Here is a 26,201-nt window from a genome sequence, read left to right as displayed (position 1 = left end):
AGTCTTTGAATTAGGTCACTATCTCTCCAAAATTCAAGTACCAGACCTGCTCAGCCCGGCAACACAGAGAGAACAAACCTCAAATAATTACACTGATATCTGCCAGCACATGGAGGTTGGGATTTTTTGAGAACCACTTAGGATTTAACCTAGTAGTTGTGTAAGCTGGTGAAATACCATTGGTGCTCAGTCCAAGAAACAATCAAATCTGCTGTGTGGGACTGTCTTCTCATGGGGGCCTTAAGCACGTTTAGTGAAGGAGACTACTTTTTTTGATTCTAACTAAATTTTGCCTTATTAGGCAGCATTTCATTTTGAGCTATATAGTAAGGTCAAGACACCTTTGATCTTACAGAAGAAAGTTACTGCTCAGGTGTGCTGATGAATAAAAGAATACATGGACAGAGGGAGACACAAAATTTACAGCTAAGTGATGCTAGTGAAGCCAAGTAGTTTAAGTACTCTGGGCAGAAATAGATATCCCAATTTTAAGTTTTTCTCTCTGGCACCAGACCACTCTTTCTCTTTGGACAGGAACCAGAAGAGAACGGTGCCTCTGCATAGTATATAGTAACTACTTTTGCACCTTGCTGAATCTGATGGACCAAAGGATGGACCAAAGAACGAAGTGGTAGGAGGTTAAGTCTGTGTTTGACCTGAAGAAGGGAAGCTGTAGAATTGAGAGTGTTGTAGCACTCACAAAGACCTCACTGAACTTGGAGCCTGGAAACACCCAGGCACTGTGTGAGGGACCTCTTTTGGCTTCACCGGTGCATGGAGCAGCTGCCCAAACAGCACCATTTGCACAAGAGCTGTTCTGGTCAACAGGCACCACAATGGGAGCAGCCGCTGAACTCACTGCACATAGCAAAACAAGTTCTCTGTGGCAGCATTTGCATTTGCATTAGGAGTCAGACATGTTAAAATGCAGTACAGTAGTTCCAAAGTACAGAGCATTAATCACTGTAAAGGGAAGACAACAGTGCCACTTGTACAGCCACATCTGGGATATTTACCTTTAAGAGAGATGCCATGTGAGACCTAGTAATCCATGGATCCTCAATTCCTGTACCACAGGCCTTGCCTTGCTATTTAAGCCACAAAATTGTAAGCTACTTTCCTGTTCCTTGTTTATAGTCAAAATTTATTTTTAGTTAGTCAATGCATAAAGATACAGTGGATGTTCTTACTTTTTCATTTTTGCTAGCAAATAAATATATTTTAAATCATGGAGTTCTCACTGCCAAGTGTCTGATAAATCCAGAACACCAAGTTACAATTATTCATAGATTAGCAAATGCTTTGTGCACTGGTCTGTATGCATGTGTAAACACATTTCTACTCTTTACCAAAATAGATCGGAATTTGTGTTTTCAAATTTTATATAGCAAAATTAACCAAAATTCTTGTTTACCTGAACTATTTGGAATAAGATCGGATCATCTGCCGGATCAGTGTAGCCTTGCACTTCTAGCAGTGTAAGTACACAGTGCTTTGCCTAATGCTGTAGGCAGTACAACCAACACAGTGGAATTTTTACCTATAAGAACTTGGCTTAGGTTCAACTCCCCATCACACTAATGTAAAAAGTACTGTGAGGTGATCATGGCATTTTTTCTATATGGATTATGGACACACTTGACAAATGTTTTAAACTTTATCCTCAAGAAAGCTAGATAACAAAACCAGGGATGTTTCTGTTTGGATGAAGTGTTTTTGAACTGGTCAGCAGAGGGAGAAGGAAGAGAGGGACTGAGAGTGGCCCTGTCTGTTTCCCATCCTTTGAGAGACATGTTCTTCAACAGCTTTAAAGGCACGTTTTCTAATGGCTTGTGGTACTTTAAAGTACTTTGAACAAAACAGATTCGTGAAGAGCAGCAAATCTGGGACTTACAATGGATGTGTAGTATTAGTCTCTTAATACTAAAACTGCACCTGCCATCTGGATGCTGCAGGTGTGTGCAATGTAAGCTTTAGATGGACATCACAGCATTCAGTTCTATGCCAAAGTAAAAGCTGTGCTCACCCCACAGCCAGGTGTGTCTGAAGGAACACAAGCTAAACGTTTTAGCATGTAAATCTGAACCCAAAGAAACCAGATACCATCAGCTTTCGTGCACTTCCATCAGGCTTTATGTAATTGTTCCAGAAAGGAATGGAAAAATACAATTGTTTGTAGAAGTAGTTCAACTCATCTTAGAGTGCATTGGTTTCTACCCAAGCTTAAGAGAAATGTCTGCATCTTCAGTAAGGAGTCACTCTAGCAAATAACTTTAACACTCTTAAGTTAGGGATGGGTGAGGCTACGAAACACATTGTGTTTTCTAGAGGAAGGAAATTAATTTCCAGCCCCTGGGGCCCATTAGAATTGAAAATTCCAGATGGCTCTTACTTATCGCAGGTGGCTTCTTTGCTTTACTCCAAGGCTATTTTAAGTCATTCCACCTTAAGGAAAAATTTCAGAGATTAGACCTAATGAATTATTGTTAGAATAATTCTACCTGTTGCACGGGTGGGTGGATTCTCCCGGACTGTAGAGTCTTGAAACTCATTACAAGAACATTAAATACAAGAAGATATCATATACACAGTGTGTGTCTTATCTAAGCTACATGGTGATGACTGGGCACAATGTTAGAATAGGTAAAAGGCCCTTTCAGTTTAATTACATTTAATCTTACAGGCTAACATTTGAATGAAGTAAATTTAGAAACTTCTGTTTTCGGAAACTCCATTAATAGATTTTGTCAAGTCTTGTCAAGTTAATTTTGAAAATAAATAAAAGCAACTTAAGTTCCCCATGAATTCCAAGTCTCAAAAATAATTTGTGTGTCATTTCATGTAGGTTTTTGCATTTAGCCCATTCTAGGCCTCAAAGTTCATAATAGTGATGCAGCTCCAACAGCTGTCTCATTATCTTACAATTTCTCTTTGGAGCTGCGTATTTCTTTTACTTTAGTAACATTTTCTCATTTGTTAGTTGTTGAGGTAGGCATCGCTGGATCCCCACATCACAAGGAACTGGTTTTCAGAAGGGATAATTGCTATTTGGAGAGTTAGACTTCTATAATACTTTATGACCACCCCCCACCCCCCCCCCCCAAAAAAAACAAAAACAAAAACAAAAAAGCCAACAAAACACAAAACTCTCAAAACTCCAGAAACCTGACTTTCAAACATAATGATATTCTGAGTTAAAAGGACCTTTCTCCTCAAGCTCATATCTGACATTTCCACTGCTTGCTCACGGAAGAGGGGAGTTGCGTTTTCAAAGTGATTCAACAAAGGAGATGTCTCTAAACCTGTGAGCTCATTTCTACTTCTTTTCCCAAAAGTTTTAGAAGGAACAGCCAACAGAACACTTGTGAAAGCACACAGCTCCTTTATCAGTGAGACGTGTGGTGCCTATTTGTCTGTCCTGTGTAAAGCTGTGGGAGGAGCAGGCTATAAATCTTCTGTATTAGGGGGTGGAATTTATTTGAATGAAGGCAAAGGAAGAGAAATGACAGGGCTTGAACTCGAGCTACTTAGTATCAGGCTAATATTCTTAGTTCTTCCTTTTTTTTTTTAATTTATTTTTATTCAGGAATAGGTAACTTCAACAGAACTGTAGCAGTAAGGGAAGTGGAATAAGTGATCTACTCAGTATTCTTGTATTTCTCTCATTTCTCAACTTTTTCTTCTTTTCTTAAAACATTTCTATGTATCAAGAATGGCCATCATCAATCAGATCTTCCTTTTGAGCTGCCAGATATTAGACTCAGGTCTGGATCACACTGACTCATGAAGGAGGATAAAATTATCACATTGGAATCACGGGGCTGAGCAGTGACCTGGTGGGATGGGGACAGAATGTCAGAAGGATGCTGATGTGGCAGCTGTTGAGGAGACCTTGTGGAGTGACGCAGACAATGTAGGTTATGTTAAATGTGCAGATGTAGCCCCAGCACTCGGACGTAGTGGTTCTGGTGGGCTTGGCAGGGTGTGGGATGTTCCTGCATATTTTTCAGGTTAAGCAAAGCACCTGGAAGCCAATTCTCAGAAATGCTTCTGTGCTTTTTATTTTTCTTCTTTTTGCTCCATGCTCTCACAAACTGTTGATACCACTTCATAATACTCTATATGCTATCTCAAAATAGCAAAGGAAGTCCTCTATCTAAAGGTCTGTGCTCTGAAACCTTAATCCTGTTGATTTGAAAGCAGGAGCTCTCCCAGAGCTGCAGCACGCTACTTTTCCCTCACTGGTTGCACCCTGAGATATCTCTGAGCAAGCACTGTGCTGCAGCAGTTCCTGCCCTGCCCTCATGGTGTGTGCAGTGTTGCCCAGCAGCACGGTGGCAGCTCTGTAGGAATTCTAGGAGTTAAGTGAGGCTTTGTACAGAAGACTGGTGTGCAGGGGTTTGCTGGTTTCTCTTTTGACTACGTGTGTGGGAAGCAATGGGGAGATCAGGAAGGCAACAAACTTGCTTGTCAGTCCCAAACATTGTCTAAGTATTGTCCTAGGTCACCTTTTGAGTGGGAGTTTGCATTTGCCTGAAATTGAGCTTGCAGCATGGAGTGACTGTGCTGTGCACAGGAAGAAGCAAAACTTGCACGTAAAAAAAAAGTCATTGGAGGGTCCTTGATAACATTTTGCAAAAGGTTCCTTTGTTATCTAGGGGAGAAAGCTAAGGCAGGACTGCTTCTTTTGTGGCTGCATGTCCCTGGGGCACGGGCTGTTGTGTCCTATGGCAGAAGGCACCCAGTTGTGCTTGTATTTGCTGGAGGTGCACCAGCTGAGGCTGCTGGGTGCCTTTTCTTGGTGACTGCGCACACAGGATGAGATGTTTCTGTAAAGCTTCAGTCACATGAACATTCACCATTTGTTGCTGAGACTGGGGTGTGCTAAAACTGCTTAGGCCATGACAAAGCCCTACAAGGTAAATGCTGTTATCCACTGGCAGATCTTAGTATACGTATTCCTGAATTCATTATCTTCTCACTGAAACGTATCTGTTTTAACTGTTTAAATGTTTGTTATGGATCTGTATTTTTTTCTGCACTGCTCTGTTAGTTGTGTAGCCATATATATGTGTCAGTAACAAGGTCACAGGTCAGCATTCACTTCAGCAACAGCATCAGTTAGGGCTAACAGAATGAGTGATGGTTTTGACCAATTGCTATGCATGAAGGCAACAAATTTAATGTTTTAAAAATGAAAGGAAATGGGAGGAAATATCTGTTAAAAAGGATTAATAGAGATGGACGTTTTGAATAAATGCTGCCCTCTGAGTGATGTTGCTGTTTGCGTGTGTAATCAGGACTATTTTTATATTGCACTTTCTTTTTAAAATTGCTATTTTTGCTTAAACAATGAATATGACTGCATGCACTGTAAAGCTGAATGAAGTGCTAGATTTACCTTTGCAGAAGGTAAAAGATTTGCTAGACTTCATCTATTAAAATAACTTTGTAAGATAGTTGTAAAGTGGGCAAAATCATTTTATTCTTCGTGCATTGTGCCATTCACCTTGGGCAAAATGAAATAAAATCTTTGGTGATTATAAAAGCAGCAGAGCAGTAGTATTGTTGTGGTAGAACTTAAAGCACTGTAATTTGAACCTCTTCTTTTCCTTTTTTGACTATTATTTCTGCCTTCCAGTCCAAGTGGATGTAAATACTTGGAGTTATTTGTCAGTGAGGTCATCACTAGAATGGCTGCTTCATGGACTTAGTTCCTAATGAGATTATTAGGCCTGTATTTATTTTGTGGGCTCTGGAAAGCTGACATAAACTTAGATGTTATTTTGCTGCCAAGATTGTGTCTGAAGCTCATTTTCTTTTCCAAGATTTAAATCTAATATATCAGAGCTCCCAGAAGGTAGCAGGGATATTTGCACTGTAGAAATCCTTATTATGCACTGGGGAAAAATGATCTTGACCAAGTTCCAACCAAGTGGATGGATGCCTTATACTGATCAGACAAATAAAATATAACCCCAAAATCAAGACGAGAAGTCGCTTGGTAGGATTTTCTTCCTTATGCAGAATTTTCCTAGGACCTTGTTCTAAATGTGCTGCTTTTACTTAAAAGAACAACTGTTTTTACCAGTGGATTTGAAGCCTTCCATCCATGAGCAAGGTTATGCTGGAGCTGTGACAGAGATGATGCAGCGGAGCATGCTGGTGCTTGAAAAAATCTCACAGTGACACACTTCAGCAGTTTGGATGGGGAAGTGATGACAGATTCTATCTCCAGTTCCTGCGGGCTTTGTGCACCAGATTGTTACATATCATAAGCAGGGTAACAAATAGAATCCAGTTCAAATTCTGTGTAGGAACTAAAAAGTTGTATTCACATTGGTAATGTGCAGGTAAAGGTCAATTTTATTTTGTTTCCTAGCTATTCAGCTATTCAGCAGTATTTGTCCCATTTAACGTCTATTCTTCTAGGCACATGTCCTGTGTGACATGGTTATTGGAACAAGTGTTACTACTAAAAAGGACAATTACAGTGACATGTAGTTCTTCACTGCAAGTAAAAAATAATCATAATCAAGGTACTTCAATGAAGGTGTGGAGTTTTGAAATATTCTCCTACAGCCTTGTTGACTCTCGGATTCATTTTTGCCATGTTCTTTTTGCAACGAGGAACAGTTGGCAGTAAGTGTTTGCAAGTGACCAAATATGTTTGAATACTATAAAGAAAGGTAATAGATCTGAGGAAAATCTGTTCCAAGGCAGAAATGTCCAGTGATGGCATGCTCTGGATCACTAATGTTATTCACAGAGCTGAGTGGATCTGCCCCTGTCTGAATGACTTCTTCAGCTCCAATTGTAAATCTGGGGAGTAATTGTTAGCATCAGTAGCAGAAGCCATGGGGAATTTGACTAACACAAGATCACAGAGTTCTTTCATGCCTTAAAATCTTTACATAAATACCTGAGCCCAACAGAAAAGGGATTACTTCAGTATTTCTCATAATTTACTTCTCTATTAATGTAATTTCTCAGCTTTTAAAAATGACGTGCTCCAAACTATTACATGGCAATTTTGTTCAATGAAACTGCCTTCTCAGAAGGCAGATGGTTCTACTGAAGCCTGTGCAAAAGGACTATATTTCCCTTTAGATGTATACTGAAGTGATTGAGATGGAACTTTACATATACTAAAAATAAGTAAGAGCAAGTAAGTTTACTTCACATTTTGGATTTTGAATCCGAAGTATTCAAGATTTTAATACCTTTTCCTCAAAAAACTCAGCAGGTACGTGTGTCGTTTGCCTTCTGCAAGTCTGTTTTAAAGGGCTTTTTTTCTCTTATGTCACCAAAGACCACTAGAGGCAAACTGTCCCATCAACAGACTTGTACCTAGCAAATTACATGTCTTAGCAATTTAATAAACCAATAACCAAACATTCTGGTAAAGAGGTATGGCTATTTTTCTGGCTTTGAATATGAGTGCCTCGTGTACAACTAGTTTACTCTAACTGGATCAAACCTTTACTTATTTTTACTTATTTTCTCAGTTTTATAATACACATGAACCAGTGAGATCAGAATGAAATGAGTTTGCAAATGTTTACGCTTTTTTATCTGCATGGCAAGTAAAAATCTGAAATCTGAAGTGTCAATAATACATTTCCAGTTATTCTGTAAGCAAATTATGTTCCCCAGTAAATGTAAATATTGAAGCTGTGTTAAAATTTCATTGAATGTCTTTGCTATCCCTTTCATCTTTCATTTAAACAGAGTTCTAACAAGCATGCCATACAGGCATGTCTGATAAACTTCTTTTAGTTGTCTGGAAAATGTTTTTCTTTCAATTTCATACTGGGATTGTTTCATTGCTTCGTGTCACTTTTTGAAACTTAGTTTTTAAAATGAAAATGCAGCACTGAGAAGTTCTTCCTGTTACTGGAGTTTTCCTTTATCTGCAAGACGTTTTATACTCATTTCAGCATAAGTATGTGACCATATTGGAAAAACAACCTTTTTCCTCTATAGTAGCAAATGTAGTAATCTATGTAGTTTACAGCTTTTACTCTCTACATATAAGAAATATTTTGGCCAACCAAATTCCAATAGTCTTCTCGCAACAGATTTTTCGGAATTTCACATTGGTAATCTAGACTTCATGGTGACATCTTGATGAGGATCCCTGATGCTAAACAAATCAGTATCAATGGTGAAAAGAATTAACCAGCTGCAGAAATATCTGAGGCTCAGCTAGACCCTGCTGGCAGCCACTTACAGCAAGAGGCAAATGGAGGAAGATGGGGTTCTGTGTGGGCTCTGTGGCGGCTCTTGGAACAGCGGTTTGTTTTGCTTTGGAACAGCAATACAGCTGACATGTGGGCTCACCTTCTGTGTCTTCAGCTTGGATCTCTTTTTAACTCAGAGGTCTTTTGGTGGTTCAGTGCTTTTATTGGAACCCTCAGGCATGTTCTTCTATGTTCTTTCATATCAGAGGTGGCACTATTTTGAAGGCTTGGTGTGTACCTCTGGCCTTTGCCTGTGTAGGTATGCCTGTACCTGTGCCATGGAGGGACTGCCCATGGTCTGTGTCTTTCCTGACCTCCTAAACTTGTCTGTGCCTGATGGTGGCGGCGGTTTGTTTGTTTTTAATGTGAATATAGGTTATGCATTATACATAAATTACTTGCTTGAAACATCAGCACAGATCAGAATATTTTTTTGTATTAGTAATAACCAGGAGTATGTCCCATCTCTTGAGAGCAACAGCCAAGACCCAGCTCAACCCAAAGGGAATGACAGGAAATGATGAGATAATAAACATCTGAAGTGTGGGAATATAAACAACAGCAAATACAGTTCCATGAAATGCAGCTTATACAGTGGTTCCTCCCAGATCTCAGGCACTTCAGAAACAAAGGGAGGATCTTGAATCTCTGTTGGGATTTGTTCTTTGCCAGACATTTTTCATGTATTTTGTCATAACTTGTATTGTGTGTGATTTCCAGCCTTTCTTTTCCTTTAAAGCAGATCAAGTATGTGCCCAGCATAGTCATTTCATCTGAATTTCCTAAACCCCAAAATACATGGCAGGGCACTAGAGTAATGGAATGGTCTTCCATTATTTGAATATATGCAAGGCAGGCACAGAGAGAGATGGAGTTAAGCTTCTCTTTTGTTAAGTATTGTCCTACATGGTAGGGATAACATTTTTGTTGGAATAGTAGGGTCCTTCTCTATCAGAGCCTTATAAATCTTGCTTCAAACTTTGTTCATTGTCTTATTTTAATAATGACACACTGTGGTGGTATATTGCTGTTTGTAGGAGAGCAGTATTGTAGAGAAAAATAACAATTCTTATTTATTTATTATCAAGATGAAACTAATCAGACAAACATATTTAGTTGATGTATGTTGGAAAATAGAACAAAGTTTTTACTTCTTAAAACACTGTGTAACCTTCCCCCATACATCTCTTGTTGCTCTCCATCTGAACTGCCGTGTGCCTGAATGCTCCGTGAGGTTTTTAAGTGCCCTGAGAAAAGGAATAACAAATTCCCTTGGAAACCTGATTCAGTCTGCAGCAACTTGCCACACGTTTTGATGCACCAGGAGGTGCCCGTGGTAGGGATTTCACTGACCAGTGCTGGGCCTGTAGAGATCACGTTGCAGTGCCTGGATTGAGAAGGAAACAGGATCTCTGGAGAAAGTTACAAGGCCCCTTACAAGGCAATGGACTTCTTTTCACGTTTACTGATACATAACAGATAAATATCTCATTACTGTTATCTTGATACTGAATGCCCTGTACGTTCTGGTTTTGTTCAATGTCCCGTAAACCTCTCTTGCATTATACATTCACGTGCATACAGATCTGCTATAGAATTTTCCACAGTGGTCCCCACAAGCTAAAAAGCATTAGACACCAGCTACTTACCAATGCATTTCATGATTTTTTGTTGGTTTTTGTTGTTTACCTACCAGTCTCCTACTTTCCCACAGCCCATCAGGGACATTGCTTTCGTTCTGTTTAAGTGTATTTTCTTCTGAACAGTTCTTTGGGTACTTTTCACTACCCTTGGAAGGCACTCAGAAAATTCCGTCATCAGTAAAAGTTAAAGGTCTGACTATTGGAAAAGGAGGACCAAAAGAGAAGACAGTTATCAGCTGAGTAAATAGTTGTGAGATGTTTCTGGTTTTCGCTTTACTTGGTACCAGTTCTTCTGTAGGACTGCTGAGCACTTTGCATAGACACAGACATGGAGTGGATTTTCTGAAGGGCAAGTTTTTGACTGTATCTGATAGAATCAAGTGGTCCAACTGTCCAGTAATTCACATATTAGTGCTGCTCAATTGCTAAGTGCCAAGAGGCCTTAAATAAATCCTTTACACAAGAAAAAATTGTAACTGTCACAGTACCAAGATTCTTGTGTCCTGCATAGATTTCCAAACTATGTTGTGTACTTCCCACATTTTATTTGCTCGGCCTTAGTAAAAGGGGCACTTGAATACTTCAGAATAAAAGCTGTGAGTGCTCAGTCCGTTCTTCTAACCCAATGAAGCCCCCCCTCTTTAGGTCTTTTGCATTACATCAGCTTGAAATAGGGCAGTATGAAAAGAACTGCCAGGCTCTGTTGTATTATGGTCCATTCCTCTCTTTTTACTTATGAACTACTCTTTACTTAATATTTAAGACTATTAAAAACCATAACTCTTAACTCAGAGGAGATAAAACAGAAAAAAGAAAGACATCAGTTTTGCTTAAAGAAGAAAAATCTTTGGTACCTAAAGGCAAACTGAAGTCTTGGAAAATAGTTTTGGGATAGTGTTAGGAGGGAACTATGTGACATGACTTAAGGCAGTATGATGTAGTGTTTTTGCTTAATGAGCAAAATGAATAGGGCTGAACTTTGAACAGGTAAAAATTGTTCTTGAGTACATCTGTAACCTGCCTTTCTGTCTTTATCAATGAGGAATGTTCTTTCTTCCCCTGACTCAAATGCATGTTGGCTGTTGGAGCCACAGACTGGAGTCTGCTGCCAAACCAGTGCTTCTTGGTGTCTGAAAAGGTGGACCTAGCATCAGCAAGAAGCAGATACTTTATTCACAAAATAGAGGGAAACAATGTGATATGTCCAGTTCCTGAACTGTTCTCAGCATCACTGGGAGAGCAGCCCATATTTTCTCCTCAGATCCTAGCTTTCAAAATTCCTAATTTCTTTCTGGAAGGAAACAGTGGTACAAAGGCTCTTGATCAGGAAGAGAGAAGAGATTTTGGTTATTTAGGCAATCTCTTGGCATGTCCCACTTTCTACAAAGGAAGCTTGAAGATATATGGGATCTCACAACTTCAAAGGTTAACATGGAAGCAAAACAGTATTGCATCAGCACTGACACAAACACCGTACAGCAGCAGGGGATGCTGAGTCAGTAGGTGTCAGTGCAATGCTCTGATCCTCCTGTGAGTCATCGTGACAATAGCAGGGATTATTGATGTAACCTCCAGTACCTTTTTACATTCAGAAACAATCCATCAGACAGACAAGAAATCATTTGTGATGTTCAGATTTTGATCTACCTATTTTGAAGCTTGATGAGGTAATTCTTTGACTTCAGTCCACGGTTCTAACCTCACTTAGGGTTATAAAATCATATGCTTCCATCCTAACGTCATATCACGAGGGCGGTTGGTTTGTTTCAAAAGCTTTGAGGAAGTGAAGGAAAGTTGTTCTGTACATCCCAGATGTCACAGCAGATGTGACTAAGGAAACCCATTACCTTGATCCACCACATTTGAAATCCCACCCCCTTCCACCTGCTCTCCTTGGCTTACCCTTGCTAGTCTGTGTAGGTCTGCTCTGTGCTAAGATAGCTTGTGACATTCTAGCTTGGAGCATAAACAATGAAATGCAGAATTTGAAAAATATACATGAATAAAAGGTCAGAACTCTCCCAGGAAAGAATAAAATTCTTTTTTTTTTCTTTAATGCATAACTATGAAAAGCAAGTTAACCTTTGGGTTTTTGAGGAATTCACCATGACAGTGGTCCAGCTTAAAAATAAACAACTACTACTCCAAGTAAAGCGTCTAGAGATGCCCACATTTATTCTCTTGGCCCTGAAGATTGCAAAGTATGCAGTCCCAGCTTTAAACAGCTATGCTGATGTTGCTCATCCTTGGCAGCCTGGAAGGGCAGAAGTTGCTGGGCTGAATTGTTTTAGTTCAGTGGGAACAGAAGAACTATTGCATTCTGCTATTTATTTCTTTAATCTGGTCTGCTGTCAGATTTGAAATTTCCTTTAGCAATGTTACTCTGAAAAGAAGAAAGAAAAGGGAAAACTATAAATGACAAATTTTTCATAGCAGTAACAAAGATCTGGAAAAAACAGAGGCACATCTGACTCTGACAAGGAATAGGGTGTTACTGATGGATGTACAGTGCTCTGTCCCTGTGGTGACCTGAAAGAAATGATGTTTCCATTTTATCTGCAAAGGAGAAAACTTAGTTTCAAAAAAGCCTTTAATAAAGGTTTTAGTTATTTGATCTTTTTTCAGAGACTTGCTTTTCCAGAGGACTGTGGTAAGAATGTGATCTTGAAAGAAATTCAGGGAAATGGACGGTTCACAAAGAATACAGTGGGCATGATTAGCTAATGACTAATGCCACTCTTTGTGAGTTGCCACAGGAAGTACGCAAGCGATGGGTTTGACCCAGCGTCATTCCCACGCACTTAGAGGGAATGCCAGTGCCTGTTAGCCCCGCTCTCCCTAGGGCAGCAGAACCAGACCTCAACAACCCTCCTCTGCCAGACAGTGCTTCCAGTTGTGCTGATCTCTATGCTGCAAGGTCCTTCATGCTTCACTGCTGAATTTTATTCTTGCCTTTCTGGTGGAACTGGCTGAGTTCCTCTGCATGTTTCTTATTTCTCTCTTCAGGGCTTTGTATTTTGAAATAACCACGTGCTTTTTTGCTTTGACTTCCCCTAAATTAAATCTTGTTAAATCAATAATAGCATCAAATTAAAGAAAATTCAGTAAAACAATCTATGAATTTTTGAATTGGACACATAAGGAAAGATGAAGAGAAGTTTCAGAACTAAGATTTCCTGCATTCTGTATCTTGAGTGCCTGTACAAGGAAGTACTTTAAACAGAACAGTTTATCCTCTCAGTTTTAATGAGTGCTCATCAGGTCATAATAAAAATTGTAACTCAAATTGCAATTGTAACTGGCTTCAGCACTGTCAAAAATATGAGCTCTATTTGTTGCCCTTGTAGGGCCTTATGCAGAGCAAATTCATGACAGTGTGATCTGCAGCAGGCACTCAGTGTGCCATTGTACACATGCAATAGCTAGCAATAAAGTATACTGGGATCCTAGGAAAGACTTGGGCTACTTCGTAGGTTTGAGACAAAATTATTCTGTACTGCTTATGGGCCTGGCTTTGTACTGGCCATATAAAAATAACAGGATTTTCCACATCTGGCAGAGCCTGTGTGCATTACAAACTTTCCTAAGTCTCACAGTGTTAGGGAAAGAAAAAGGACATGGCTGGAAATTGGGGAAATCTGTATTCTCTTCTTAGCTTCCTTATGTGACCATGGGAAAAATCTGTTCATCCTCTCCTAGGTCTTCCTCTTCGTAGTCCCTGTTGTTTCCCAGAATTTCTGTCCCTTCATGCCACCAAGTTTTGTTACTTTGAGATTTTCTCGTCATGCATCTCTATAGGCTGCTGCTGTAGAAACAAAGATCTCTTATGTCATATGTGCCAAAAGGGGCAGAGAAGTTATGTACCTTGGCCAAGATGTAAGAGAAAAGATAATTCCTGATTTCTAGTTTTTTCCCTTTTTTACCCCAAATTATTTTCTGAGGTGTGCCAAAACAGGGTACCTTGCACACAGTAACTCAATCTGTATGTGAGTGATAATTCAAATTTGTGCTAAAAGGAAGTCAGATTAAATTTTGATGTGCTTTCCTACTACCATTTAACACATTAGTCTCCCCATAAAGGAGGCCTAGCATTCAGTGACTCGTGTTATGTAAGTAACTGAAACATTTCGTAGTTTACAGAGAAGAATGTTCTTGCTCATTATGTGGATGAAAGGAGATTGCTGTATTTCAAATGACGTGTATAATTTAACACTTATTTCTAGGACTGTTTGGAACAGTGAGCAAAGAGAAACTTTAAAATGTTTGAAGAGACTTGAGTGCTTCATGGTATTTAATGTGACAGTGAAACACACAGACCAATAACTGGTGAGACTGTGCTAATGGAAGATTGGCTCTGAATGCTAACGCTTCCTTACTGATAATGGTATTTATTTTAAGACATAAGTAGATGCTAGTATTTGCCAGTCCGTAAAAAGCCGCTAAGATGTCCTATTTCTTCTGCAACTCGTTGTCTGCTGTGCCACCATAATGGAAGGAGGGATGGGAAGTAGTGTTCCACGAAGATCAGCCACGGTAAGGCGGTAAGGTAGCCAGCGGTAAAGAAAGTGGCATGGCATGCTTGCTGCAGTCAACTGTTTTGCGGATAATATGAGCATGGGATATTCTGTATTTTAGCAGCGCAGAGTTCACTCAAGTGAGATTTCCCTGTGCAAAGGGAAATACGTAATTGTGGTAAATTAAATGAAGCACTGCTTCTAAAATTTTGAAGCTCAGCAGAGTCCAAATGCCACCATCCTCTGCAAATTATCTTCATATATTTACATGCTTCCATGTTTTAGAGAAGCTGGATCTCATTCAGAAAGCATTAACTCCGATTCTGTCTCAGTAGTCCCGTTGATTTTTTTAACAAGACAGCAATGTCTGTCTTTCATGGGCTGTTTTTGGCAGCAGCTAGATCTGTAGATTCTCCAACAAATTGGGCCAGCCATTTCCCAGATCCCTGACTTTTTTAAACAAACGTAGCAGCTAGACACCTCCAGGCAATGACAGCGTGGCAGGTTTATGTCCTAACTGTTGAACCTTCTGTAGAAATTAATGAGATCTATGCCTTGTAAAAATCCCTCAAACTGTTGCATTATTTATTTATATTCTGCTTCAAGGACAACACTTTTCAAGCCAAGAGATGACACAAAGGAGCCTTGGGCTGTATAAATATAGAATCTTTTTATTTTTTTGGTTAATAGATACAGTACATTTTTTGACTACATATGAAAGCGTTGTTTTCAGTGCATACATTCTGCAGACAGACAGGAACAGGGCAGACATACATTCCTTGGTGTTTTGAGTATTACATGGCACTTAGTTTACTTTCTCTGAGTCCTCAGTTACTGGGCTTCCCCAGTTTTCACTAGCTGCTTTGACAGCTCAAGATCCAAGAAGGAATGACTGGAGCAGTATGCGCTGGCTCTCGTGGCACAGCATTGCCAAGCAGGACAACAGAACGCTGCTCACTGCGCACCACACAGGTCTTCCTGCAACCAATGCCCTTAGGGCGCTGCATTTGCTTGGGGTCCAAGTGAACCGGTCTGTGTTAACAAAGTATGAAACCAACACATGCATCACAGGACAAAGTCAGTGCTTGTGCTGAACCTTTATGTCCTATACAGTGACCAACTCTTGATAGGATCAAATCCAGAAGTCCTCCCTGAATTTTACTACCTAGGTTGGTACTTAACCAAAATTCTTTCTGCCTTTTTTCTTTTATGTGTCACAGCACAAAACCAGGAAAAATGGATCACAGGTCTTGGCCATTAGTATCTATAGGATGGGACAAAAGAAACATTGCTACCTTCTGTATTTTCCATTCACTTTATCAAAAGAAAAAAATAGATCCAAGGTGTGATCCTGGCCAATTCCTGCTTTCAGGAACACACGATAATGCCTCACTTTGTTGTACAGCTATTTCCTATTTGCTGCTGAGTCCTGGTGGTACCAATTTGGTGCTAGTGGCAGCTAGAGACCATTGGTCCCAAACACCCTTTCAACTGGAATTGAGCCAGATGGAATTTGTAAAGCAGGATGGTGCCTGGCAAGGCAGAGCCAGTGCTCAACATGAAGGGTCATTGAGAAGCAAAGTCATAAGCTGCTTACTGGCCAGTAACAAGCTAACATTGATAAGCATTTTTACAGTATACAATGCATAAATGCAAGGAAAGAAGTGCCTGGCTACTCCAGGTTGCACTAGGTAGATGGCAGGCTGGATGCCTGGAGAGTTTCATGTTAGTGAAATGTCTAAGCAGAGCAGCTACGTCTGCAGGCAGCTGTGAATGTCTGCATCATCAGCATTCAGGGGGTTTAAGTGTCAGTGTTTTTGTTTGAGCTTGTTATTCAGAAAGACTTTACGTTTTTATCTGTCCTTTCTTGATATCCTGTGCAGATGGTGTGGGCCCAGCACCCTGGCATCCCTTCTAATGAGGTTAATTTGTAAGAACCAAAGAGAAATCAAATTGAGAAAGCACTAAGAGGAAGGTGAGGCTCACGTACATAGACACCAAACTTCATCTCACTACAGACACCAAAAATTAAAAAATTAGAAGAGTGAAAAAGCTTCTCTCATTCAGAGAAGGATACAGAGATGCTTCCAGGCACATCAGAGTAAACCAGTTTCCTGTGCCTATATTGGAAACATTTTTAATGTGGGAAAAAAGCTTACGTCAGTGTGTCTAGTTCAGCCTCTGCAAGAATGGAGGATGCACAAAATACCACAGTGAGATGGGCTCTATATCTGACTTTACTCAAAAGAGGAAAGCATAAGCTGTGATGGGTAAATACCAGCACACAGACAACAAGGAGAGCAAGGAGGAAGTAGGGGCCCAGGCTGCCAAGCCCACCTGGCTGCTGACAGTGCACAGGGGAAGGCACTTTTTGGCAGACTGTATGGCTGGAGGGTGCTGGGAGGAGACAACACATTTGTTGTGAGCTCTAAGCTCCTCTGCCCCAATTCTGCAGAGTTACAGAAAGAAAAACAGGACAGTGGGCTCCTTTAAGAAAAACAAAGGTACTTCTCAATACTCCATCCCACTGAGTTCAGTAAGATTAGAAAAGGCAGGTGGCGAACAAGAGCTGAATAAGAATCCCTGAGACATCTGAAAAACTATGAAACATCACCTCACTTAGACAACTTGGCTCCTTCTGATGCTCTAACTGATACACCAGCCTGCAGTTCAAACAGAAGCAGTGGAAATCCCTCCCCTTTGCCTTGAGCTGCAAAGTGACACTTTCAGGAATGAGATAAATCTGCTGGAATCATGGAGGTCCCTGCTTCCTTACTGAAACTGACTGATGTGGAAAGCAAGCGAGAGCTGGGACACGAGGGCCAGCAGAGCGCCACCGTGAGCTGGCACCAGTGGGTGCTGCAACCTGCAAGTGTCAGTGAAATGCTTTGTGGAGATCCTTAACTCTGCTATGTCTGCGCATCTTCTGACTAAAATACAAATGTTACCATATAAATGAATCACTACATTTGTTCCTACTGGGTAAACTATATACATCATTGTAAGAAAAGAACAATAATTAAATTAAGGGAGGAGAGAAAAAGACAAAATATTAGTAAATAAAATAGAAAACACATATGTTCAGTAATACTTTTAGGTAATATTTTTGCTTCTTACAGTTACCATAGAGGGAAAAACCTTCAACTTAAAATAAACATTTCATCCCTGCTAAGGAGGAAAGGCAGTGTGCTCGGCTCTCTTGGAAGAAGGCACTTCAAACAGCAGCATTTCCCAATCTTTTTTAAAACTGAGAGCAGAGTTGCACTTGTTTTGTTTTTCCTACGTGTGCTTATTTCAAAGTTTATAAGCAGAGCTTTTTAAACATTGTCATTTTCTTCTGCTACACAACAAGGCACAACAACAAACCACCTCACGCTGATTGATGCCAGTAACAGCAGAGCCAGACAAACCATAGGCACCTTTCTTTTTCTTTCTGCCACCTGAATAAATTATTTTCCAAATAAGTGATCTGTTATTTGATCAGAGCTATAGATAATTTCCTATTTCATGAAAAACTGATCCGGTGAGTTTTCTGTGACCCATCAGATGAATTATTTCCCAGTATTCTGTTACTTGACCAACTTTACCTCATACATAGACACTAACATACAAAGAAGTGCAAAAATGGCCATAAAGCAACTACAGACCACAGTTATTTGCCAGGCTCACTATGAGCAATGGCCCATGGGCTCCTGCAGGTGATTTCTTAAACAGCTCAAATCTGAGGCTGAGGAGAACAAGACATGGTTCCCAAGAGCCCTTCCACCAGATGCTTTAGCATTCACAGTTAGGATGGCATGGGCTTTGGGGATTTCTCCCCTTTGATCATACCTGAGGCTTTTTCTGTTTAGTTCAATGCAACCAACTGTAACCAGTCTTCCAGAATATTGTCTTCATTGCTGCAAGGGCGGTTAGGCTGTCTTCAACAAGGTAAAATAATTATTTGCCAAGTGTTGGATGTTTTAGAAAGAATTAATTTGTAATCATTTTAGTTTGTAGTTAATTTCTTTCTCTAAAGAAGTCTAATTAGAGTATCAATTCTAAAAAAGAAAAGGCAAGGGTTATGCAGACCTTGGAATAAACTGCACAAAGTTATGTCCAGGTCTGGGTTTATAACTTAGGAAGTTATAGGCTTGGCTGTCAACATACATCTTTTTTATCTTTGCTTTTTCTATCTGAAAACTCCCTTTACCCCTTCCTAGATTTCTAATGTCAGCACTGGATCCTTCCCAGCACATTAAATGACAAAGATTAGTTGCTTGATTCTGAGGTTGCTGTGAGGATGGTTGGGGTGTGCGTGGGAGCTGGTGTGCACACCTGTAGGCCAGCAGTCCCTGCTGCACACCACTTTTGCAAAAGGACAGCACACTTTGAATTGCTCAGATGTGAGAATTTGTGACCCATTCAGACCGGCACGAGTGGATTCCAAAAATCTTTGCAGCACTCGTGGATGGTTTAGATACAGAAGGCATGGCAGATCGTAGCAGTATTTACCTTGGCAAGCAGCTGGAGACAAGTGTGTTTTACATATGCTCACAGCTGAGAATGGGCTGGTATTCCCAAGATCAAACTGTTGGGCATCTGCCATAGAATTCAAAGGAAGAGTTTTTTTTCCCCAATTTTAAATAATCTGTGGCCAGAAAGGAAACAGAGAAATGCTGCTACACTGCTGATGCCTCAAGGTTATTTATGTGTTCATGTGTCACTCTCATATTGTGGATGAGTATTTCATGCACATTCACACAGATGTGCACGTGTGCTGGGAAACACCGCCTGCATGAGCTGAAGGTTCTTACTTAATGCAGTGCTGATGCCTTGCAATCACTACAGATGCATCTCCATCAAGGCTCCCTATTGCATAATGTTAAAGAAGTTGCTGTTTGAACAAGGAGGGAAAACAGGGCATCACATTTAACAACACTGTATGTATATATATATGTATATATGTATATATACATATGTATATACATAAATGGATGCTGGCTGCTTCTCTGTTGTGTCGTTTGGGGAGTGGATCCTCTTGGCAGTGGAAATTGTTAGATCACAAATTGTAATAAACATATTTTGGATTTCAAAATATTCCAGAAACATTTACTGAAGGTGAGTTCCCAAGTTAAGAGAAATGTTTTAATTTCTGGATTCTTTTCAAACACAAAACATTAGAGTTTATGGCTCTAATTATCAGCTGATACCTTCCAGCCTCACACCAAGCAACCCCTAAGATGGGTGCAGGACCAGTGGGATCAGTATTGTCACAGCTATCGTGAGGGATGACTCTTGGTGACTTACGGAGTAAAATATGGTTAATAAACAATCCCTGCTAAGGGAGGAAGGATGGGAGCAGTTCTGGGTTACAGCTCCTATTAACACTTCTTATAGACAGTGTTCTAATTTGCCACATATTTTGCAATAGGCCTTTAAAGATAGAGAAGGGATGCTCTCAAAGATTTTCTGCTCACATCAGAGATGTGCCAGATGAAACATAAGAACCAGTGTGCTGCTGGGTTCCCCCTTGGTTGGCACACAGCCTTTTTATGGAATCCATCGTGGCCAAACGAAGCACCAAAGGCCCTGCACCAGGCTGGGCTGGTTACACTGGGGGTGCAGAGCAGTGCACAACAGAGTTGTAATCCGGAGGGGGGCTGTGGCACTCCAGGCTTGGATCCATAGGAAGGAGCACAGAGTCTTCCAGTGGGAAGTCCATGGTGTCCTCTTCAACCTGCAGTGCGGGCTGGTATTTGACAGCTTCACGTTCATGGTCAGATAAGATGGACTCTTTGCTCCTGCTAACAGCTCGCCGCCTGTTGAGAACAAGCAGTATGATATATGGATCCATGGGTTTTATCTGTGTTACTCATGGTCAAAATTATTTATAGACATTTACATATATAAAGCATTTCAATTTAACACTGCAGCACTATGTAAGTTGTTGGGTTTTTTTTAAGAACTAGGTGTATTGTAAGCAGATTCAGGAGTAAAGCTGGGAATCCCAGTGCTCTCTCTGGTTAGCCTTATGTGTTTCAGTGCACTCTATATGTCTTAGTTATAAATGCACCTGTCCTGTACATGCAGTAATACTCTCTTTATGATATTTGACTTTTCTGAAATCAGAACTGAAGACTATGACTATGACTTTTCTTTAACTGTAATAAAGGATGAAATGATGAATAATCATATCAGACTCCAATTTTAAATGATACTAAAAGCACTGTAGGGCAAGATCTCTTTGATGTTCTCCAGCCCAGTAAAATTCCTGAGCCGCACACTAGCAAGTGGTAGTGATGCTCAGTGTGACAGCTGCTGGCCTGTAACCAGTTCTATCAAAAGTCTCATTTTCTGCTATCTCCTCCTATTACAGGCGATCCAGGTGCTGCAAGAGAAGCAGCTTAAATCACCAGAGCAACCTCAGTGTCCAAAGTGGAAGAACTCAAGGGAGAATTTGTATCACAAGGTGACCCTGAGGAACAGCAAGCATTGTGGAAAAAAAGGTACTTGTGTTGTAGATTGCCTTAAAAATTATTTTGGTAAACCTGGTTTCTTCCATTTGAGGAATTCTTGGAAGAGAGTTGGATAATTTAGGAATGGCTCTGGTAAGAATCCCAACCTGAGAATGGCTTTTGAACCTCTTCACTTTGCTTACACACCATTACCATGCACCTCTCTAGGGTAAGTCACTCACAGACTGGTTGTGACGTTGCACATCTTGGCTCAGATTGATTTGTGAATTGCCTGGGAAGACTCAGAACTAGGCAGTGCTCAAGCACTTTCAGCGTGCATTACAGATTTGTTTAAAGGAGAGTAATGCTACTTCATAATCACACTAAATCAAACCAAAATAGTCAACAGCCATCACATGATTGTGTTATTCATTACATTTACTTTATCTGTACTGCTTCAGTGACTGCAGTCCCCAGCAGGTGATCAGAGACTGGGGGTGTTGAATGTTTCTCAAAGAAAGTGAAACCATTTCCTGCTCCACCGAACATAAAGCAATAGCAAAGAGACAGATACAGAAATTGAAGACCAGGGGCAGGTACAATGAGCAGTGGAAGCAGTAGATCAGGAGCTGTGTGTGTTGTTGTGTTGTGCAGGTGCAACACAGAGTGCTGCAATCCTAGGAGCAGCTGGTTCTGGGCAGGACAGAATTGCAGCATGCAGCTGTGCTCAGACCTGCCAGGTGATGCCACTGTGACTCCAGGACTTGTATTACCCTGCCTCTGAATCTGGAACTTAGCAAGTGCTTTGGTTTTCCTACCAGCTGCAAATACTCTCAGTCTGAGTGACAGAATTAGAGCCAATGCCTCCATTTAAAATGTTGCTAATTCTGGAAAGGTCATGGGCGCAGTGCATTGGTAGAGTAGAATACTACTTTATGAAATATATCCACAGTCACATGTAAGAGCCTGTCCATCTGTAAATTATCCACCCCTGTAGGTCTCTCTTAGAGAACTGTGCAGCAGGTGATGCTGTGTGCATCCCAGTGCACGAGGCTAGGAATAATAGGCTTGCAGCCAGACTCAAGCAGAGCAGATTGCTGCAGTCTCAGCCGGCTGCAATGGGAGACTGGCTGCTTTGTGGCTGGCCTGATGTTAGCGTACAGTGCTGGCTTCACACAGAATGTTCGTGTCCCTAGTTGGGTCTTGAGGAGCTGAACACAGACATCGGAGTGGTAAGAGCCAGCCCACCACCTCCTGCACATCCAGAATAAATCTGGGTCCTATGACTTCTTAAGTGCAAAGACACAGTTTATAGATTAAAGCCAATGTTACTGTGCACTTGACTTACACAGGGCTCTGAAACCAAATTCTAAAATAAATAGTAACCCTGAGAGCTTCAACAGAAACATGCCATGCTCTGATTTCACAGTCTACATTTCTGGCTTCTCATTTGCCAGGTATTAAAGCTGTTGTTGGAGACAAGGCAAAGCTTGGAAGTACCTGTGTAACTTGGCCCCAGTCTGTGTAGTTCAGGGTGTTGGAGAACAGAAACGTTAGGGGTTAGTTTGGCTACACAGTGGGAAACTTAGAACCACGTAGCCTTCCAACAAGTGTTCCTGTTGGATTTCTGCCCCTGAGGCCAAGGGATATCTCAAGGAGTGCAGAAGGCTGATGGGCGAGGTTGGAAGCAAATTTTGTCATTAGCCATGTGATTGCAGAGCAAAATGCAATTAACTTTAGAAACTATCCTTTCTTTCTAAATGCATTTTCTAAATTGAAGCTATGCAAGAGTCTTGCATTTTTCCCTTTTCTGTTCTATGCTTACTGTCACTCCAATCTGCTCTGTTCGTGCTCAGACACAGAGAAATGTACACATGCTTGGACTGTATATTGGCAAACCAGACTGCAGCTTCCCTTTTCTGTCTCTCCTTGAAATCTCATTTTTTGCATGTGAACTGCCACAGCACATCAGTCAGTGCAGCTACGCATTGCCCCTGGCAGTGCTCAGTGCTCTGCCTCAGGGAGCAAAAACCCCTCTGTGCCCTGAGCCAGATGTACTGTCCTGGATAAGGTAGCACAATTCTCCCTGAGCCCACAGATAAATATTTTCTGATAGAAGTCATTAGATTAATCACACAATAGCTACAAAAGTTAGTAGTGGATATGCAATTAAATAATTTCATTAGAAACTAGCCATTATTTGACTCAGTCCTGCTGGGTTGGTATTACGCTGCCCCAAAGGTATCTTCTTAGGCTGATTTTGCCTAACTTTGGAAAACTGCAGCACAGGCAGTGACAAAGGAGACGTTCAGTTTGGGTAAACCTGCTCAGCACTGTGGCTGTGCCATCCAGCTCTGTGCAGCTGTCAGTGTTCTCCCCCCAGCACAGTGTGAGGATGAGGAATGTGAGCACTATGATGCTCAGTGAAACATGGTGAGGATGAGATGCACCAACACTGTGACAGTCAGTGAAAAACAGTGAGGATGAGGTATGACATCAGTGAAACACATCTGCCCACTGATCCAGGCTGATCACATTTTACATGAAGACCAACTTGAAAACTTTTCTGTCCTTCCCAGAACATGTACTGTTTGTGGCAGGGCACAGGGAAAGATGAAAATCTAAAAATCTGACCTGAACGCTGCCATTTCCTATCCTTAAACTGATTTTGTAACCAAAAGGACTCTCTTTCATAATAGGCACACTTGTATGCAGCACTGGTTGGGGAAACACACTGCAGATGCAGTGAGCTGGCTTCAGCCTTATTTCATTGGCAGCACTGAGACTGCAGGGCACAGCACTTGACTCCTCTCTTTCAGAAAGACACCTGCAAATTAGGGAGGTTTATGGAAGAAGTACAAACACTATGAAAGCCCTGGAGGAACCAGTAGTGAAAGATGAGAAGAATGCAAATGGGTAGCAACAAATGACATTCATAGCAACCAGAAAATCCTGCAACACTTTGGGATGTGTTTCTACACTGAGCCTGGAGCTAGTGCTGTTTGTCAGATTTAAAACCAAAACTAGGATAGACTTGGTGCTAATGTGGATTCATGCTCCCAGTGCCACTAACTGGAAGCCTGCTATGTCTGTGAGTGTGTTTGTACCACGAGCCTTGGTGCCACTTGTGCACATGAAGGGGCTGTGTGAGGCTCCAGTGCTGTCAGCAAATCCCGTGGCCGAGACACAACCTGAACAAGTGCTTTTTAGCGTGGTGCGGTGGTGCGGGTAGTGAGATCTTTTCAGTACCCATTTTAACTGTGCTATGTCAGATTTTCTGCTATCGATGAAGTTTGAAAAGTCCAGGAATGAAACCGGGTGAAGAAAAACTTAGCCTGAGTATTAAGTAACCTTCCACAATATTTTTTTAAAGTTTTCTAGAGAGGTGTCAAAGTTGTTTGGAAAATGCCACAGAGGGTAATGCTGTAATAATGAGAAGGTCAGAGAGAACTGATGAAAATTTTTCACCTTTCTGTAAGAACCAGGCTTCTTGGTCAGAGTTAGAAACGTACTGCAGTTGCCAAGAAGCTGGCAAATCATCAGTGGGGCTGTTTGTGTCTGTATCAGAGGGCAGCAGTTTCTAACAGCTCAAATCTCAGGGTCAGTGACTTGAAGAGGAGCACGGAGGGAGGTGCTGTGAGAAAATCGTGTGTCCCTGAGGTCTACAGCACAAGGACAGCACTTATCCCCAGCTGCTCTTATTGCTTTGCAAGTGCCCAAGTATCTTGCCCTCCGTAGGAGAAACTAATAGACTCTTGCATCATGTGGAAATCCTGGGCTTGTTTGGACGCTGTGCTTTGGGAAAGCTGAGAGGTGCGCTGGGCACTGCCAAGCAGAGCAGTTTGTCTCCTGGCTGCATCTCATAATGAGATGTGGGAGCTTCATGGTCCTATAACAGCTTTCATAGGTGTCTGATGAGGCACAGGGTACTAGAGATTAATTTGCTTTATTTTTTCTGTGTGGAAAGAAATGAAAGGGTTATTTCTTCCTCTAATAGCTGTTTGCTGTCTGTTTGCTGTTCCCTTTAAGACACCCTCAACAGAATTTACTCCTGGGATTCCTCTGGCTGTATCACTGCAATCAGTAGCTGCTGGCAAGGAAAGCTCAAGGGATTAAAATCAAGAACTCATTGTTTTGAAGCATTTCTAACCACAAAGCACAGCTAGAATAAAGTTCTAACAGGAAAAATCACCCACTCTCTGAGTGTATGCCCCCTCACAAGGCTGGTCACCTCTCTGAAATTCAAACCACCCAGCCTTTGACTTTAGCTCCAGCACTCAGAAGGTGGTGAGATGAAAAGCACTGCAGTTAGAACCAAACTGAAGTCCCTGCCACTACAAGCATATAGTGTGATACTACATCTGCTGTTTCAGCGTGCTCATCACAGGTGAAAAATCTGCTGAAACTAAGTTCTGCTGTGGAGTAGAAGTATTTCCATGCCTCATTTTTCTGTTACATCAGAAAATATCAGCTCGGCTGCATTGCTGTTGAACACCTTGCATCTGGACATAAATGCCTGATGCACCTGCACAGCAACATTTTGTTCTTATCTTGGTGACCTGCCTTAGGTCCACTTGGGCTCTGACAAAGGCAGAGCCCTCAGCAATGGGCCCTGAGTGCAACATCAATTGCACTCAGTGTCAGCTGAGCCTCATGGAGCCTGGCCAGTGCCAGACATGGCATTATGACTGTTTGAAAAGGATCCAGGGTAACTGTTTTTGAGAGGGAGACACACAATTAACAAGGGTGACTTTATCTCCCTTGTTAAACCAGAATCCCTTTCTGACCTTTCTCAGATATTTGAAGACCGTTCCACATGTTTTTGAGGCTTTTTTTTCCAAGTTAGCAGCAGAGGGGGGCAAGGAGTGTCATGTCTCAAATGAGAGGATGTTGAGATGCTCTGCAACTACGTTAAAAAGTTTGTTGTGCCAATGGCAGTCTGCAAGGTTTAAAAAAAAAAAAAAAGCTGGCAAAATATCTGGAGCTCAAACACTCAGTGAAAGGACTGGCCAAGGAAAAACATCTTCCCATTCACCTGACAGCAGCTCAGAGGGATTTCCTGAAAATCTTGAGAAAACAGACTGCTAGGGGATTTCTGTGTTTCTGCATCTGGCTGGATGTTGAGCTCTCAGCAGAAAGCTTAGAAGGGGAAGAGAGAACCTTGCTTTTCCCCAGTTCCCTCATATCCAAGGGTGGAAAAGCAGTAGGGGAAGTGCAGTCAGAGGTGGCTGACATCTCCCAGTCAGATTTTACCGGGGAGGCTGTGTGTGTTGTGTGCGTCAGCATGACATCATGCAGCAGAGAGGTGAATCACAGCAGGTAAAGTAGTGTGGCAATACAGTTCCTGACATTTGAGCAGCTTCT

The 26,201-nt window shown here is 41.3% G+C and overlaps 1 protein-coding gene and 1 long non-coding RNA gene across 4 annotated transcripts in view; one reads left to right on the top strand and one right to left on the bottom strand.

Annotated features, from left to right (window-relative positions):
* Positions 1-26,201, top strand: part of LOC125699959 (uncharacterized) — a 161,363-nt gene that overhangs the window by 56,640 nt on the left and 78,522 nt on the right. For both annotated transcript variants that reach the window (XR_007379740.1, XR_007379741.1), the window contains exon 3: positions 20,759-20,888. This is a non-coding gene — a long non-coding RNA (uncharacterized LOC125699959). The remainder of the gene's footprint in view (positions 1-20,758; positions 20,889-26,201) is intronic.
* LOC125699943 (vascular endothelial growth factor receptor kdr-like) overlaps positions 15,052-26,201 on the bottom strand; it is a 119,953-nt gene continuing 108,803 nt past the window's right edge. For both annotated transcript variants that reach the window (XM_048960012.1, XM_048960013.1), the window contains exon 30: positions 15,052-20,201. In XM_048960012.1, the coding sequence (XP_048815969.1) occupies positions 19,991-20,201 (211 nt within the window). In that variant the 3' untranslated portion in view covers positions 15,052-19,990. The remainder of the gene's footprint in view (positions 20,202-26,201) is intronic.

Source organism: Lagopus muta, chromosome 13 (genome assembly GCF_023343835.1).
Source record: "Lagopus muta isolate bLagMut1 chromosome 13, bLagMut1 primary, whole genome shotgun sequence".
NCBI classification, from domain to species: domain Eukaryota; kingdom Metazoa; phylum Chordata; class Aves; order Galliformes; family Phasianidae; genus Lagopus; species Lagopus muta.
This window is presented reverse-complemented; position numbering and strand designations above follow the sequence as displayed.